Below are 19,061 nucleotides of genomic sequence, written 5' to 3' on the forward strand. Positions count from 1 at the left end.
AACGGCACAATTTAGAGCACTAAGAACATATGTCCCAGAATTGTTATTTTATAAAGAATACATTTAATTACTAAAACAGACAACGCAGGCGAAGGGACAGGTTCTCTTTCATTTTATTATTACAACTATTAATAGAAGTAGTATTATTGCTATTAGTTGTAGTACTAGTTATTACAATTATTAGTTGTAGTAGTTATTATTAGTAGTAATAGTAGTATTACTATTATTATCATCATTGTTATTATAGCATTTTCTTATTTTCTTCAATGCGTTTTATTGTTATGATAAAGATATCAATTTGTCATGTTGCAAACGTAACTTCTTATATTATTTATTAGTATTGCTCCTTTCAGGTAAAATATATTTCCACACGCTGTATATGATGTGCAGTAGTGAGGTACAGTGCAGAGCGGGGGAGTTATTTTATAATGCAGCAGAGTCACACAATGGAAAATTACTTTCCTGTAGCTGAAAAAAACCAAAACCTCAAAAGTTGTGAATGCAAATCTGATGCTCAGAGAAGAAGTTTAATGCAAAGAAGTAGCCATGCAACCTCCATAGACAAACTTTGGAAGTAGTATGGGTCGCACTGAAGAGCTCAGTGAATTTACAGGTAGCACTGTCATAGGAAGCCACCTTTCCACAAGTCAGTTTATGAAATTTCTGCTCTGCTATTAGCTGCTAGATCTGCTCCGGTCACCTGTAGGTATTATTATCTACTAAATCTGCCCTGGTCACCTGTAAGTGCTATCATTATCTGTTAAATCTGCCCTGGTCATCTGTAAGTGTTATTATTATCTGCTGGATTTGCCCTGCTCATCTGTAAATGCTATTATTATCTGCTAGATCTGCCCTGATCACCTGTAAGTGCTATTATCTGCTAGATCTGCCATGGCCACCTGTAAGTGCTATTATTATCTGCTAGATCTGCCCTGGTCACCTGTAAGTGTTATTATTATCTGCTACATCTGCTCCGGTAATCTGTAAGTGCTATTATTATCTGCTAGATCTGCCCTCGTCTTCTGTGTTATTATTATCTACTAGATCTGCACTGGTAACCTGTAAGTGCTATCATTATCTGTTAGATCTGCCCTGGTCACATGTAAGGGTTATTATTATCTGTTAAATCCGCCCTGGTCACCTGTAAGTGTTATTATTATCTGCTGGATTTGCCCTGGTCACCTGTAAGTGCTATTATTATCTGCTGGATTTGCCCTGGTCACCTGTAAGTGCTATTATTATCTGCTGGATTTGCCCTGGTCATCTGTAGGTGTTATTATTATCTGCTAGATCTGCTACGGTCACCTGTAAATGCTATTATTATCTGCTAGATCTGCCCTGATCACCTGTAAGTGCTATTATTATCTGCTAGATCTGCCATGGTCACCTGTAAATGCTATTATCTGCTAGATCTGTCCTGATCATCTGTAAGTGTTATCATTATCTCTTAGATCAGCCCCAGTCGCTTGTAAGTGTTACCATTATCTGCTAGATCTGCCCTGGTCATCTGTAAGTGCTATTATTATCAGCTAGATCTGCTCCGGTCATCTGTAAGTGCTATTATTATCTGCTAGATCTGCCCCGTCACCTGTAAGTGCTATTATTATCTGCTAGATCTGTCCTCGTCATCTGTAAGGCCTCATTTACACGAGCGTATTATACGCGCGTGCGACGCGCGTGCTTTTCACGCGTGTCGTACGCACCTATAATAGTCTATGGGGCTGTTTAGACGATGCGTGAATTTTGCGCTGCGTGAGTGCGTTGCGTAAAACTCACAACATGTTCTATATTCTTGCGTTTTTCACGCAACACGCACCCATTGACTTCAATGGGTGCGTGAAAACAACGCATGCCACACGGACGGTCCTGCGTTGCATGCGCGAAAATCACGCAAGAGCTGTCAAAAGGATGAATGTAAACAGAAAAGCACCACGTGCTTTTCTGGTTACAAACATCCAAACGGAGTGTCAAATTAGAGATGAGCGCACCGAACTTCACCGGGTTCGGCCGAACTCGTTTTGACCGAACCCGGCAAAAGATGTTCGGGTACGCGACGTCAGGAGACAGTCACTGCCCACGGTGCTCAAAGACTTAAACTGTTTCAGCACCATGGACAGTGACTTTCGATCACAATATACATATACGTGTAAAAAAAAACAGAAGTTCGGACTTACCGATAAGTCCCGGCTCCTTCCTCCAGTCCGACCTCCCGGGATGACAATTAAGGCCAAGTGACAGCTGCAGCCAATCACAGGCCAAGCACAGGCTGCAGCCAATCACAGGCTGCAGCGGTCTCATGGCCTGCCGCGTCATCCTGGGAGGTGGGGCCGGATGACAAGAGAGGGACGCGTCACCAAGGCAACGGCCGGGAGACCGGACTGGAGGAAGCAGGCAGTTCATGGTAAGTTTGAAAGTCTTTTTTTATTCACAGGTTGGTGTATATTGTGATCGGCATTCACTGTCGAGGGTGCTGAAAGAGTTCCTGCCGATCAGTTAGCTCTTTCAGCACCTTGGACAGTGACGGGCGTCGACTAGCCTCATCTCTATGATGAAATCACGCAGCCGCGCATCATACACGGATGACACACGGAGCTGTCAATTGCCTTTTGCGCACGCAAAACGCAGCGTTTTTTTGCGCGCGCAAAACGCACACGCTCGTGTAAATGAGGCCTAAGTGTTATTATTATCTGCTAGATATGACCAGGTCACCTGTAAGTGCTATTATTATCTTATAGATCTGCCCCGGTAACCTGTAAGTGCTATTATTATCTGATAGATCTGCCCTGGTCACCTGTAAGTGAGATTTTTTTTATCTGTTAGATCTGTCTTAGTCACCTGTAAGTGTTATTATTGTGAAGTGTCTTTGAGTATCAACAACTCAACGATAAAGCACTAGACCCCACAAACTCACAAAGAAGGGCCGCTGAGTGCTGAAGCGCCTGGTGCACCAGCGAGTGCCACGGGACCTTTTCTTCTGATGATCAGTTGGGGTCCCTGAGGTCATACGTTAATGAGCCATCAAATCCCATACAACAGCTTTAGGCTGGGATTCCACAGGGTATTTTAATCACGTTTTTATTGCGATTTTTACGTGTTTCTAAATTGCTGGGAAAACACATTATGAAAATCGCATGCGATTTACCACGTATCACTGCAGTTTTTCAATGCAGTTTTTGGCAGAGCAACTATTACAGGTGAAGCACATGGCTTCAATGTGCTTCACATGTAATAACCGCATGACCCAAAACCGCTTCGCAAAATTTCGGCGATTCCTGGTAAATTGCATGCGGTTTTTACAGTGTGTTTTCCCAGAAATTAAGAAGCACGTGAAAATTACCACAAAACTGTGATCAAAACGAGCTCTGGAATCCCAGCCTAAGGGGGGATTCACACGAGCGTGTATTCGGTCCGTGCGGGCCGCGTGGTTTTCACGCGGCACGCATGGACAATACAAGTCTATGGGGCAGTACAGACAGTCCGTGCTTTTTGCGCAGCGTTTGTCTGCTGCGCAAAAAGCGCGACAGGTTCAAAAACTCTGCGTATTTCGCGCATCACGCACCCATTGAAGTCAATGGGTGCGTGAAAATCACGCGCACCACACGGAAGCACTTCCGTGGGACGAGCGTGATTCGCGCAACAGCAGTGAAAAGGATGAATGAAAACCGAAAAGCACCACGTGCTTTTCTGTTTCCGAACATCCAAACGGAGTGTCTTTGCGATGAGCGAAGCGGGACAAGCGTACCGAACTTCACCGGGTTCGGCCAAACTCGTTTTGGCCGATCCCGGCAAAAAAATTATCGGTACGCGACGTCAGGAGATAGTCACTGTCCATGGTGCTGAAAGAGTTAAACTGTTTCAGCACCATGGACAGTGACTTGCGATCCCAAAATACATTAAGCTGTAAAAAAAAACGAAGTTCTAACTTACCGATTACTCCTGTCTCCTTCCTGCAGTCCGACCTCCCGGGATAACACTTCAGTTCAAGTGACAGCTCCAGCCAATCACAGGCCAAGCACAGGCTGCAGCCAATCACAGGCTGCAGCGGTCACTTGGACTGCTGCGTCATCCAGGGAGGTGGGGCCCGATGTCAAGAGAGGCGCGTCACCAAGGACGCGTCACCAAGGACGCGTCACCAAGGCAACGGCCGGGAAGTTCTCGGTAAGTAGGAACTTTATCTTTTTTTTTTTACAGGTTTTTCGCTGTTGTGTTCGGCATTCACTGTCGAGGGTGCTGAAAGATTTAGCTCTTTCAGCACCTTGGACAGTGACGGGCGTTGACAAGCCTCATCTCTATGATGCCGGCTGCGCGAAAATCACGCAGCCGCGCATCAGACACGCATGACACACGCAGCTGTCAAATGGTTTTTGCGCTCGCAAAACGCTGCGTTGTTTGCGCGCGCAAAAACGCAACGTTCGTGTGAATCTCCCCTAAAGTTGAGCCAAACTACTTATCCATTCTAAGCAAAAGGGTCGTTCAAATGATTGCACTAAATGACAGTGAGTTGGATGCTTGTTTTACTAGTCTGGTCTTACATCATGCCTTATACTCCAGTCACAACCAGAGCTGCATTCAGAATTCAGCTAGTTTCCCGTTAACTTTTAGGCCTCGTTCACACAGTGCAGATTTGCGGCAGATTTTTTTTCATGCATTTTTTAAGCCAAAACCAGAATTGAATCCATTAGAACAGACCTTTAAGACTTTTCTTTATATATTTCTGCTGTTTAGGTTTCGTTAGTGGTTTTGGCTATAATAAAACATGCAAAATCTGCAGTAAATCTGCACTGTGTGGACAAGGCCTAAGACCGCATGTCCTCACTTTTATTAAAAGTGGTTCAGTGTCTGTATTTGTTTTACATTGTGGGAGTTTGTACTTACACAGGGTACTATACAGTAGGATGAGCATAAATGCGGAAGAGAGGGCGCCATATAAAAAAATCTAAATGGGCCCTTCTCGACAAATCTGAGCCCTCCAGAGGTTCTTTATCAACTGCATGGGCTGCCTCTACATACACCTATGTAGAATAGTCTGATATAGAAAGATTCTTAATGTAGCTTTGACTGTGACTGGAGAAGAAAACCTGTGGATATGTCATAAATGTCTCTCATGGGAAAACCCCTTTAAGGTCAGTATAAAGTATTTGCAAAGTTAATTAAAAGGGTTCTCCACTTTGGACAATCACAAAATGTCCACCTATTGTGACCTCCAGCGATCGGCTGTAATCTGTGGGATAACCTGTCAGTATGTGTTTAATTACCCTGCAGCGCCACCACAGGGGAAATTAAGTATTACACAGTGTCCATTCATATCAATGTGCTGTCTATGTTATACAGGACAGGACAGGTCCTCTGGAGCGAGAAACACTCATTGTAACCGCTCACCACTCTGATCAGGATCCTGAACAGAGGACACCCCAACTATATAATTAATTTCCCAATATGGTGAATGAAAATGGGTTTTCTAAACTGGACATCCCCTTTCATATTTAAAGGTTATGTACACCTTTGGGGGAAAAAATGTGAAAAAAAATAAAATGTGCATTTGGTGCAACTTTAGTTTTTAATAAAATGTAATTACATTTTTACTTTTTGAGATACAACTGCTTTATATCCTGTATACAGAGCAGCTGTATCTAGCGCTGAGACCTGACTTAGATGTGATGGGTAAAAGGTTGAACGTGCATGTCAGATACACGCAGGACCCGCTGTCACTGAACCCGTCAGTCCCACTGACCTGACGGATACAGGTTTTAGTGCAAGATACAGCTGCTCTGTATACAGGATAAAAAGCAGCTGTATCTCAAAAAGTACAAATAATTATTAATAAAATGTAATTACAAAGTTGCACCAAACTCCCTGATACACTGTTTTATTAAAAAAAAGAAAAAATCTTTTTCAAAGGTGTACATTGCCTTTAAAAAGTTTTAAATCTTCACAAGTAGAGTTATGCTGTAATGTTTTTTTATAGCTACATATCAATGTTCTGCAGATATCTGTTTCCTCACTTTCTTCAAAGTTTTTCTATTTTCCTTACAGCGAGGGTGGATGGTGGAGAGTAGTTTCTCTTAAAACCGGACGCGAAAATTATATACCAGCAAAATGTGTGGCAAAAGTCTACCATGGGTGAGTGCAAATCCAGTCATAAGAACTCTTAAAGTGAACACATCTATTATAAAATATATATATATATTCTATCTGGAGAAAACGGCATCTTTCTGCAGGCAGTCTGTAGTCCCTCTCTGCAGGATCTGTAAATGTTCATAAACCTCCATCTAGTTTAAAACAGTAAATAGAAGACATGGAGAAGGGGATGAGGGGGATGCAGCTGCAGTTTCTCTTAAACACAATGAAAGAGAGAGGAGGAGGAGGAGCACCTGACATTTCTGTCTGCACTACATCTTGTTTTTGCAAATATATGATATAAAACGGGTCTTACAGTAGCCAGACTTTACTTCACCTCAGGCATAGAATCAATTTTTGTACTGTATCTAAATAGCCCGGCCAAGGCAGAGGGGCTTGTTGGCGTTCCAGGGGTACATATCCTACCAGAGCCCCCTACTCCCTTCAACTAAAGTTGCACCCCAGTTGCAACTAGGGTGCCAGTTGTATTAGAACAGGGGTGCAACTTGCACATGAACCTCATCCTGATTCCGCCTTGGGCAGAATCTTCTTATATCCACCATCCCATGTCCCGATTATCGCCCATGGGACACTATTAGGGTATGTTCACACGTAGTGATCAAAAACGTCTGAAAATACGGAGCTGTTTTCAGGCGAAAACAGCTCCTGTTTTTCAGACTTTTTTTAACAACTCGCAGGGAGCCGGGCTCCTAGCATCATAGTTATGTACGACGCTAGGAGTCCCTGCCTCTCCGTGGAACTACTGTCCCTTACTGAAAACATGATTACTCCTGGCGTCGTACATAACTATGATGCTAGGAGCCCGGCTCCCTGCAGTGTGTTCGGTCCGGGACTTGCGGCCGAAATACGTTCCGTCCTTTACGGACCGAACATGCTCGTGTGAATCCAGCCTTACCATACAATATATAGGACCCCTTTAAAGGACAATATAGAGGATAAAAAAAAACTTTTTGATGCAGTTATCTGTGAAATTCCCTATAGACAGTGCTCCCCCTGTAAATATCAATCTAAGGGAAAGAAAAAAGGTAAATGTCCGGCTTTCCTACCCTGAAGAATCCTTACCCACTGGAGTTTACTTCAAGGGATTCTTGGCATTTTATCCCAGCAGTAGTGTATAAAAAAAAAATCACAGAATGAGCTCCAACCCCAACATTTCAACCATAATTTCAAAACATAAATTACAGGGGTTGGAGTTATATTTTACACAAAGCTCCAAATCCCCTGCTTTACACCATAGAATTCTGGCTATATGCAGCCGCCACTAGGGGGAGCTAACTGCATATTGATTTACACAGCTAGTATACAACTCAATAGAAAGTCTGTATACGATGAGCTCCCGCACAGTCAAATCTATCTATAAGAGCCATTGTGCAATCCGTTCATGTCCTCCCATTCTAGGTGGCTTTTTGATGGAGTAGGAAGGGAGAAGTCTGAACAACTATTGCAGCTCCCGGAAATGAAGACCGGCTCGTTCATGATCAGACAAAGCGAAACAAAAAAAGGTAAAATGCCAGAGATGTATTTAGGATTTAAAGGGTTCCAATCACTTCCTAGGAAACCTCATAAAAGACCAAAATGTAAAACCTCTCCCAAATTAATCTATATTAAGGAGGAAAATGTAAAAATATCCTCTCTAATGAAGCGATAAAAGCCTGGCTCTTTAAGAAAAGGAGACAACTTCAGCTGAAGGCGGAGTTCACACGGGACAGATATGCTGCGTAAAACCACGCAGCGTATCCGCCCTGTGCGCCGCAGGGCACTTCGGGCGAAAAACTGCACCAGACAGAAGAGGCTGGACGGCAGCACGGAGGGCTTAAGGGGAAGCCTCCATGACTGCCATAGGAGGGAAGAGAACCAATAGGGGATGAGGTAGTTGGGAGAGGGGAGGGGACGGGGGGGAGTTGTCTGTTCTTCCCGCTGTTTCGGCATTGAGCCGGAAGCAGCGGGAGGAACAACAGGTAGTTAGCTGAGCTCCCACTGTTAGTTTTCTTACCTCCCGTGGCAGTGTTAGAATGGCTTCCCCGGCCGCATTGCTTGAGCAGCTGCAGGCTGCAGCGGCGTTTCATGATCCGGGCTGGTTGGAGGAAACAGTTGCAGGGCGGCTGGCCCGGATCCCTCAGGCAGGCCCGTCGCGCTCTTTGTCGGCATCCGGCAGGGAGGCGCCCCCTTCCCCCACTCTTTTAACGGACGGTAATGTCACCACAGCAGGGGGAGAGATAATCCCCGCGGCCCCTGCTATAATAAAGCAGGTGGCGTCGTCGGGAGCGGTGGCTCAGGCCAGGTCACCACGCCGCTCTCGGCGGTCCCGTCCACCAGAGCGTTTGAGCCCAGACATGGCCCCGCGGGCTCGGCGTCGCAGGGGGAGCCCTTCTAAGGACGCTGCAGGCCAGGTTGTGGGGATGGGCGCCTCTTCTCAGGGCCTGCGTCCTGGCAGGAATCCCCAGCCGCGACGGGGCTTGGCGGCTAACAGGGAGCCGCAGGCCGGGCTCCCGATTACACCCCCGCCTTCAGCCACAGTATGCAGTGTGCAATCCACGGCCGCCCCGCATGGTGATGTACCGGCCAGGGGGCAGGCTGCTTCGAGATCATCGGGGAGGACGACAAGATCAACGCCGACGTCGAGGCAACAAGTTCGGTCGGAGGTTTGGATCCCTACAGTCGGGCGGCAGGTGGCCGGCCCTTCGGTCAGCATGTCGGGGTCTCCATGTCGTAAATGTCGGTGTGAGAACCAGTCAGCAACAAGAGAAGATTTGGAAGATGGAGAGCTGGATGAGACGCAGCGCGGTCAGGATTGTCCGGCTGGCGGGAATACAGCGCCTGGGCAGCCCGGTGAGTGTGTAACTCCAACGTTACCGTATCCAGCAATTTTCATGTCGGGTTGTGAGGGGGGGTTAGCAAGCGCGGAAGTTGCGGCTGTTGATAGTGGTGTAGTCGGGCGCGATGGCTTAGCTGATTTGGTGGGCTGTTTGCGCGAGTTAGTGGGGCGTTTAGATAGGGCAGCGGCCCCTGTAGTTCCTGTAGTGTCCCCGGCGGTGGTATGGGAAGGTCAGCGTGATGTATTGCCGCGGTCCGTGGGTAGTAATGTTGCGGGGGTGTCAAGAGAAGCGGTAGCGGTGTCGGTTCAAACTGAGGCGCAGAAGGATGGGGTTAGAATTAGGCTTGATGATCGCGCACGGGGGGAGGTGTATGTCTGTTTTGAAGGTCCGTTAGGTGCTCATTTGAAGCAGGAAGTGAGGGACCGTATTTGGAATGATGAATATGTGGAGATATTTACTCTTCTGCCGCTTGCAAAGTTCAATTTGGATAAAAGCAAGCGGGACGAGAGTAAAAAAGAGGAGGAGGAACGCCGGCGGTATAGGCTTATTCCGCAGACGTTCGTGAACTGGTCGCAAGCTTTCGCTATTCTGGCGAGCGTGATCGGGGAGAAGGCGCCGGAAAACTGCTTGGCGTTGTTCTGTTATTTCGATGCTATTGGAGAGGCGTATAGGGCGTATGGTGGGCAGGCGTGGTTGAGGTATGATGAGCAATTTCGGCAGCGAAAAGCGGTTCGGCCGGCGATCCGGTGGGATCAAAAAGATATTGCGCTGTGGTTAAGGGTTACGGCCCCAGTTAAGCAGTCCTTTCCCGGGAGCGTTGGCCAAGGAGGTCAGTCGGGTCAGTCCGGACAGGGTTCAGCTTCAAAGCTGGGTTTCTGCTGGCAGTTCAATGAGGGCCAGTGTAAGTTCGGGGCCGCATGCAAATTTAAACATGTCTGTTCGGAGTGTAACGGGTCCTCTCATGGGGCCGCAATATGTATGCGAAAAGGGAAACGGTCAGGTCCTCATTCATCCTCCGCTGGTCAAGGGTCGGTCCCCAGTGAGGGTGGAAAGAATGGCATTGTATCTAGCTGAATATCCGGATAGGGCTGCGGCCAAGTTAATTTGGGAGGGGTTTTCGTTTGGTTTTGTTATTCCCCCTCCTCCGTATGAGGTGCCGGTTACGCGGCGTAATCTTAAGTCGGCTTATTTGCACTCGTCGGCGGTTTCAGAAAAATTGTTGAAAGAAGTTTCGTTGGGGCGCATGGCCGGTCCTTTTGTCGAGCCTCCGGTTGGGGATTTGGTTGTATCCCCCTTGGGAATCGTGCCGAAACGGGAGCCAAATAAATTCCGTTTGATTCACCATTTGTCGTTTCCCAGGGGAGCATCGGTTAATGAGGGGATTGATCATGATTTATGCTCGGTGGTGTACACGTCATTTGACAGAGCGGTGGCGTTGGTGCGAGAGGCGGGACAAGGGGCGTTGCTGGCAAAAACAGACATTGAGGCGGCTTTTCGTTTGCTGCCTGTACATCCAGAAAGCCAACGGTTGTTGGGTTGCTTCTGGAACGGGGGGTTTTACGTCGACAGGTGTCTTCCAATGGGGTGTTCTCTTTCATGCGCATACTTTGAGGCGTTTAGTAGTTTCGTGGAATGGGTGACGAAGGGTGTAGCGGGGGTGGACTCGTTGATACACTATCTGGATGACTTTTTGTGTGTTGGCCCTGGCGGTTCTGCGGTGTGTGGTAGGTAACCTATTGTATTGCTTGCAGAAGGTTGCGGGGGATTTCGGGATTCCGTTGGCACCGGAAAAAACTGAGGGCCCAGTTTCCACCATCTGTTTTTTAGGGATCGCGATTGATTCAGTCGCTATGGAGTGCAGGCTGCCTGAGGATAAATTACGTCCATTGAGGCAGGAGGTGAGGCGGGCCTGCCAACTGAAAAAGATTACGTTGCGCGAACTCCAGTCGCTGCTGGGGAAGTTGAACTTTGCCTGTAGGATTATGCCAATGGGCAGGATTTTTAGTAGGCGCTTGGCGGCAGCGACGGCGGGTATCAGGGCTTCCCATCATTTTGTGAGGCTTGATGGGGAACACAAGGCAGACCTGCAGGTATGGGATGAGTTCCTTGGGCAGTATAATGGTAGATCGTTGTGGATGTCCCCGGTGCAAGAAATGAGTGACGTGGAGTTGTTTACGGATGCGGCAGGGTCCGGGGGTTTTGGCGCGTATGCGGGGGGTCAATGGTGTGCGGGGAGCTGGCCGGACAGCTGGGTGAGCAGTGGGCTGACACGAAATCTGGCCCTGCTCGAGCTGTTTCCCATCGTGGTTGCAGCGACCATTTGGGGGGACAGGCTCAGGGATAAAAAGGTTCGTTTTCATTGTGATAACATGGGAGTGGTGTTAGCAATTAACAACTTATAGGCATCATCTCCACCGGTGGTTCAGGTGCTGCGTCATCTAGTGTTGTTGTGCTTGTCGTTGAACGCATGGGTGGTGGCGGTGCATGTGCCAGGGGTGTCCAACTGTATTGCTGATGCTCTTTCTCGCTCACAGTGGGATCGCTTTCGTCAATTGGCACCGGGAGCGGATGCGTCCGGCTTGGCGTGCCCGGAACATCTCTGGGAGCTGGTTTCGGTCCCGTGGAAGGGTTGATTGAGCGGTCGCTGGCTAAGGCGACTTGGAACGCTTATGCGGCTTGTTGGCAGCAATGGGAGGAGTGGGTAAGAGTATTGGGCAACGTACGTACGGAGCAAGACAGGTTGGTGGCATTGTTGTATTGGTTGGGTGATGCTTGGGAGGCGGGGTTTTCGCTGGCTAAGGTAAATCGTTTCGTGGCAGGTCTGGCGTTCGGTCTCAAATTACGGGGTTTCCATGATGTATCCAAGCATTTTCTAGTGAAGCAGGAGTTGAAAGGATTGCGGAGAGGCAGGGCGGAAGCGGATCAGAGGCAACCGGTGTCTTTTGCCCTCCTTGGTTCACTGGGCGCATCGCTGGGGGCGGTTTGCAAGTCACCTTATGAGGTAGAGTTGTTTAGGTTGGCTTTTTCCCTTGCGTTTTTTGGGGCGCTCCGAATAGGGGAGTTGGTCTCTCCTAGTAAGGCTAAGGCTGGGGGGTTGCGACAGGCGGATGTTGGTCTCTATCGGGATAGACTTGAGTTGTTGGTGCGGCGGTCTAAGACTGATCAGTTGGGTCGCGGTAAGCGGATAGTGTTGTTTGCTCTCCCTGGTTCAATGATGTGTCCGGTCGCTTGCATGGGTGCGTTCAGGCCGGGGGGAGGGGTGCCGGAGGCGCCATTGCTCCGTCATGAGAATGGCGCGTTTTTGTCTAAGTATCAATTTGATGCAATATTCAAAAAATGCTTGGCTGTGGTTGGGGTGGGGGACGGGTGCTACTCGTCTCACTCGTTCAGAATTGGCGCGGCTACGGAAGCTGGGCGTTGGGGATTGGATGATGAGGGCGTGCGGCGGATTGGCCGCTGGGAGTCCAATAGGTTTAGGTCTTACGTGCGCCCTCATTTGTTATAATTTGTATGTTGTTTCTGATGATATGTGAGTTTCTTGGCCTTTCTTTCAGATCATCGCCCATGTTTGGTCTGGCTGTTAGGACATTCTTTTGTGCACTGGGGGGCACTGCGGGCGGATGTGCGCCCTGATGGCCGCCAGCTTCGCATTCCGTGTCAGGATGCGGTGTTACATTGGTTGGGATTTCGAGGTATGTTATGGAGCCGGGTATTGGCCGAGTTTCAAACATATGCTCGCCTGGATAGAGTCCCGGAGGTTTTGGTGTTACATGTTGGGGGGAATGATCTAGGGGTACGCCCCTTTCGTGAGCTAGTGCGGGATATAAAGCATGATTTGCTGTGTTTGTGGGCGTCTCATCCGTCCTTGATGATTGTTTGGTCGGACATAGTTCCGAGGAAGGCTTGGCGCCTGGCACGGTCGGTGGAAAGGGTCAACAAGGCCCGCATTAAGGTGAATCGGGCGGTGTCACGATTCGTTGCTAAGAATGGGGGCATTTCTGTTCGTCACAGGGATCTGGAGTCCGGGGTTGGGAACTATTGGCGTAGTGATGGGGTGCATTTGACCGAGGTTGGAATTGATCTGTGGAGCTTGGCCTTAGCAGAAGGAATTGAGAGGGCGGTGGTGGTGTGGAGGAACCCACAGGCTTAAGGTAGTCAAGGCCTGTTTCGCTGTGGCGGGGGGAGTCCTTGAGGTTGGTCAGTACAAAATGGTGGGGGGGTCGCATCGGGGGTATGCGTCCCCCAAAACGGTTCATTTGAAGACTTCATAGGGTGTTACCCCTTTGAAGTGGTCTTCTGGTGGAAAGTATATCATTTGAAGACTTCATCGGGTGTTATCCCTTTGAAGTGGTCTTCTGGTGGTTGGAGCCATCTGCAGAGGTGAGCGGTGCTTCCGAGCTGGTTTACGGCTGGAGGTAAAGAGTTTGGTGGTGGTTTGCAGATGGCTAATTTAAAAAGGAAAAGAGATTCGGTTTTAAAATGGCTTCAAGGACTTCCCCTGCTCTGTTAAAGTATTAAAATATGTTTATGGTTAATTCTGATTCTGACCCATGTTGGGTCATGTGAATTGGAAGTGGAGTTATCCGAATGTTTCGGATTAAATTGCATTTAAATAATGTAAATAAATAAACGGCTGCTGTGGCCAATTTCATATCCAACCTCGGTTGTCACGTGTCGTTATTGGGAGATGGGCAGGAAAAAGGGGAACAGGTTCATTAGGTAAAACATGGCATGACTCTACTTAGGCCAGTCAAGAAGAGGCTGGACGGCAGCACGGAGGGCTTAAGGGGAAGCCTCCATGACTGCCATAGGAGGGAAGAGAACCAATAGGGGATGAGGTAGTTGGGAGAGGGGAGGGGACGGGGGGGAGTTGTCTGTTCTTCCCGCTGTTTCGGCATTGAGCCGGAAGCAGCGGGAGGAACAACAGGTAGTTAGCTGAGCTCCCACCCTCCCGCCCTTAAGTAGGGGTTGGCCTGGGGATCGGGGTGTTATGTTTTGTTATTGATTTATGCTGTATAATTTCATAACTTGTGTTTCTCATTTTCTTTTGAGCAGGTTCGGATGTCATGGCAGCTGGCGGGGGGAGTCCTTGAGGTTGGTCAGTACAAAATGGTGGGGGGGTCGCATCGGGGGTATGCGTCCCCCAAAACGGTTCATTTGAAGACTTCATAGGGTGTTACCCCTTTGAAGTGGTCTTCTGGTGGAAAGTATATCATTTGAAGACTTCATCGGGTGTTATCCCTTTGAAGTGGTCTTCTGGTGGTTGGAGCCATCTGCAGAGGTGAGCGGTGCTTCCGAGCTGGTTTACGGCTGGAGGTAAAGAGTTTGGTGGCGGTTTGCAGATGGCTAATTTAAAAAGGAAAAGAGATTCGGTTTTAAAATGGCTTCAAGGACTTCCCCTGCTCTGTTAAAGTATTAAAATATGTTTATGGTTAATTCTGATTCTGACCCATGTTGGGTCATGTGAATTGGAAGTGGAGTTATCCGAATGTTTCGGATTAAATTGCATTTAAATAATGTAAATAAATAAACGGCTGCTGTGGCCAATTTCATATCCAACCTCGGTTGTCACGTGTCGTTATTGGGAGATGGGCAGGAAAAAGGGGAACAGGTTCATTAGGTAAAACATGGCATGACTCTACTTAGGCCAGTCATGTGATGCAGTCTTCGCCCAGAATGTCCGCTGCAAAAAACGGCAGCACTTAGGAGACCGCTGCAGCGGTCACATGGGATGAAACGTCATCCCAGGAGGCCACGCTGGAGGAAGGAACACAGAATTCTGGGTAAGTATCAGACTTTTGGTTTTTTTTACAGAATTGCGCTTTTTGCGGCGGGATCGCTGCGAACCCACCACAAAAAAACGCAACATCTGCTATTTGTTGCGGGATTTACTTCCCCAATGAATTCAATGTGGAAAACCCACAACAAATAAGCAGCGTTTACGAAAATACAATTGACATGCTGCAGAATAATATTCCGCACTGCATGTCGATTTCTGAGCGTTTTTCCGCTAAGTATTGAAACAGTGTGTGGAGGGGACTTTTTCACATCTCATCCACTTTGCTGCTACTGTATTATGCTGCGGATTTTCTGCAACAAATTCCGTTGCGGAAAATCCGCAGTATTTACGCTACGTGTGAACTCGGCGAAGAGTGAGCAAAGTCTCAGGCGCTATAGGGTGAGTTATAAAGAGAGGGGATGCAAAAAGTGGTTGGGCTACCCATAACCAAGGGATGAAAAGGAAGTAGTTGAACATATACACTAGAATGGGGAACCTTAATGACGGTTTCATTAGCGCCCCCTCTCTTCTATATATGCCCCTGCACTGAGGTATCATGGCACAATGGATTCCTGGCGCTGCACTGGCATGACAACAAATCTCATGGTAAATGAGTCAAAAGTCCCTTCTGCCCAAATGTTGCACCGTGCTAATCTCTGACTATGGAGAGGTAGAAAAGCAGATAGTTAAATTGTATAAGGGCATGACCAGACGTGGCGGAATTGCTCTGGAATTCCGCTGCGGACAGTCCGCAGCGGAAATCCGCAGCGTACCCGTTTCTCCATTGCCTTCCACATCTTTTTAGTTGGGTTCGTTTACACGTTGCGGACAATTCCGCTGCGGAGCATAGGCTGCGGTGCGGAATTTGGTGTCCGCAGCATACAATGGATGTTGCGGACCAGTGGCGGACTGGTTGCGGACTCATTGCGGAATTTCTCCATTGACTTCAATGGAGAGTCAAAATTCCGCAATTAAGTCCGCAGATGTCATGTACATGTTATGTGTGCTGCGGAGCGTATTGGTTTTTTAACTTGACATTTTTTTATTCTGGCTGGACCTATGTATTTCTAGGTCTACAGCCAGACTGAGGAAGTCAATGGGGCTCCCGTAATTACGGGTGACTACGTGTGTGCACCCGTAATTACGGGAGCGTTGCTAGGAGACGTCAGTAAATAGTCACTGTCCAGGGTGCTGAAAGAGTTAAGCGATCGGCAGTTACTGTTTCTGCACCCTGGACAGTGACTACCGATCCCAATATACAGCAACCTGTGAAAAAAATAGAAGTTCATACTTACCGAGAACTCCCTGCTTCTTCCTCCAGTCCGGCTTCCCAGGATGACGTTTCAGTCCAAGTGACGGCTGCAGCCAATCACAGGCCAAGCTGCAGCCAATCACAGGCCAATCACAGGCTGCAGCGGTCACATGGACTGCCGCGTCATCCAGGGAGGTGGGGCCAGATGTCAAGAGAGGGACGCGTCACCAAGACAACGGCCGGTAAGTATGAATTTATTTTACTTTCACTAGGGAAAGGGCTGTCCCTTCTCTCTATCCTGCACTGATAGAGAGAAGGGAAGTACTTTCACCTCAATACGCAGCGGCCAGTCCGCATCAATTTACTGCACATTTTAGGCAGAGCCGCAACAGAATTTGCAACGCAGATGCGGACAGTGTATGCAGAACTCCGCCACGTCTGGGCATGCCCTTATAGTAACACTACTGCTGTAGAAGTCAATACTGTGTGGTCACTGATATGTGATTTTTATGAGATACAGATTTCATTTATTTTAAATTTCTCATATTTACAGGCTCCTATTCATTATCTGTCAAGCACAGACAAATAAAACATTATAGAATCTTCCGTTTACCGAACAACTGGTATTATATTTCTGCAAGGCTGACCTTCCAGTGTCTGGAGCATCTTGTTAATCACTATTCAGGTAAGCAGTACTATACAATAATTTATAGAACCTAAATAATATTTTGTATGATTACAGACTAATGTTACTAAGGAATATAACTACTATACTACTGCCCCTATATACAAGAATATTACTACTATAATACTGCCCCCTATATACAAGAATATAGCTACTATAATACTGCTCCTATATACAAGAATATAACTACTATAATACTGCCCTCTATATACAAGAATATAACTACTATAATACTGCTCCTGTATACAAGAATATAACTACTATAATACTGCTCCTATATACAAGAATATAACTACTATAATACTGCCCGTATATACAAGAATATAACTACTATAATACTGCCCCCTATATACAAGAATATAACTACTATAATACTGCCCCCTATATACAAGAATATTACTACTATAATACTGATCCCTATATACAAGAATATAACTACTATAATACTGCCCCCTATATACAAGAATATAACTACTATAATACTGCCCCCTATGTACAAGAATATAACTACTATAATACTGCCCCCTAAATACCAGAATATAACTACTATAATACTGATCCCTATATACAAGAATATAACTACTATAATACTGCCTCCTATATACAAGAATATAACTACTATAATACTGCCCCCTATATACAAGAATATAACTACTATAATACTGCCCCTATGTACAAGAATATTACTACTATAATACTGCCCCCTATATACAAGAATATAACTACTATAATACTGCCTCCTATATACAAGAATATTACTACTATAATACTGATCCCTATATACAAGAATATAACTACTATAATACTGCCCCCTATATACAAGAATATAACTACTATAATACTGCCCCCTATATACAAGAATATAACTACTATAATACTGCTCCTATATACAAGAATATAACTACTATAATACTGCTCCTATATACAAGAATAGAACTACTATAATACTGCCCCCTATATACAAGAATATAACTACTATAATACTGCCCCTATATACAGGAATATAACTACTATAATACTGCTCCTATATACAAGAATATAACTACTATAATACTGACCCTATGTACAAGAATATAACTACTATAATACTGCCCCCTATATACAAGAATATAACTACTATAATACTGCCCCTATGTACAAGAATTTAACTACTATTATACTGTGCCCTATATACAAGAATATAACTACTATAACACTGCTCCTATATACAAGAATATAACTACTATAATACTTCTCCTATATACAAGAATATTACTACTATAATACTGTTCCTATATACAAGAATATAACTACTATAATACTGCCCCCTATATACAAGAATATAACTACTATAATACTGCCCCCTATATACAAGAATATAATTACTCTAATACTGCCCCCTATATACAAGAATATAACTACTATAATACTGCCCCTATATACAAGAATATAAATACTATAATACTGCCCCTATATACAAGAATATAAATACTATAATACTGCCCCCTATGTACAAGAATATAACTACTATAATACTGCCCCCTATATACAAGAATATAATTACTCTAATACTGCCCCCTATATACAAGAATATAACTACTATAATACTGCCCCCTATATACAAGAATATAACTACTATAACACTGCTCCTATATACAAGAATATAACTACTATAATACTTCTCCTATATACAAGAATATTACTACTATAATACTGTTCCTATATACAAGAATATAACTACTATAATACTGCCCCCTATATACAAGAATATAACTACTATAATACTCTCCCTATGTACAAGAATATAACTACTATAATACTGCCCCCTATATGCAAGTATATAACTACTATAATACTGCCCCTATATACAAGAATATAACTACTATAACACTGCTCCTATATACAAGAATATAACTACTATAATACTTCTCCTATATACAAGAATATTACTACTATAATACTGTTCCTATATACAAGAATATAACTACTATAATACTGCCCCCTATATACAAGAATATAACTACTATAATACTGCCCCCTATATACAAGAATATAACTACTATAATACTGCCCCCTATATACAAGAATATAACTACTATAATACTGCCCCCTATATACAAGAATATAACTACTATAACACTGCTCCTATATACAAGAATATAACTACTATAATACTTCTCCAATATACAAGAATATTACTACTATAATACTGTTCCTATATACAAAAATATAACTACTATAATACTGCCTCCTATATACAAGAATATAACTACTATAATACTGCCCTCTATATACAAGAATATAACTACTATAATACTGCTCCTGTATACAAGAATATAACTACTATAATACTGCTCCTATATACAAGAATATAACTACTATAATACTGCCCGTATATACAAGAATATAACT

General features: G+C 45.4%; 2 protein-coding genes across 2 annotated transcripts in view; one reads left to right on the forward strand and one right to left on the reverse strand.

Annotated features, from left to right (window-relative positions):
* TG (thyroglobulin) overlaps positions 1-19,061 on the reverse strand; it is a 224,689-nt gene that overhangs the window by 62,322 nt on the left and 143,306 nt on the right. The gene's annotated exons all lie outside the window — the stretch shown is intronic.
* Positions 1-19,061, forward strand: part of SLA (Src like adaptor) — a 60,038-nt gene that overhangs the window by 27,800 nt on the left and 13,177 nt on the right. Inside the window, exons 4-6 of the mRNA XM_075825709.1 lie at positions 6,034-6,120; positions 7,537-7,640; positions 16,539-16,670. Coding sequence (XP_075681824.1) covers positions 6,034-6,120; positions 7,537-7,640; positions 16,539-16,670 — 323 coding nt within the window. The remainder of the gene's footprint in view (positions 1-6,033; positions 6,121-7,536; positions 7,641-16,538; positions 16,671-19,061) is intronic.

The sequence above is a fragment of the Rhinoderma darwinii genome, chromosome 5 (assembly GCF_050947455.1).
Source record: "Rhinoderma darwinii isolate aRhiDar2 chromosome 5, aRhiDar2.hap1, whole genome shotgun sequence".
NCBI lineage: Eukaryota > Metazoa > Chordata > Amphibia > Anura > Rhinodermatidae > Rhinoderma > Rhinoderma darwinii.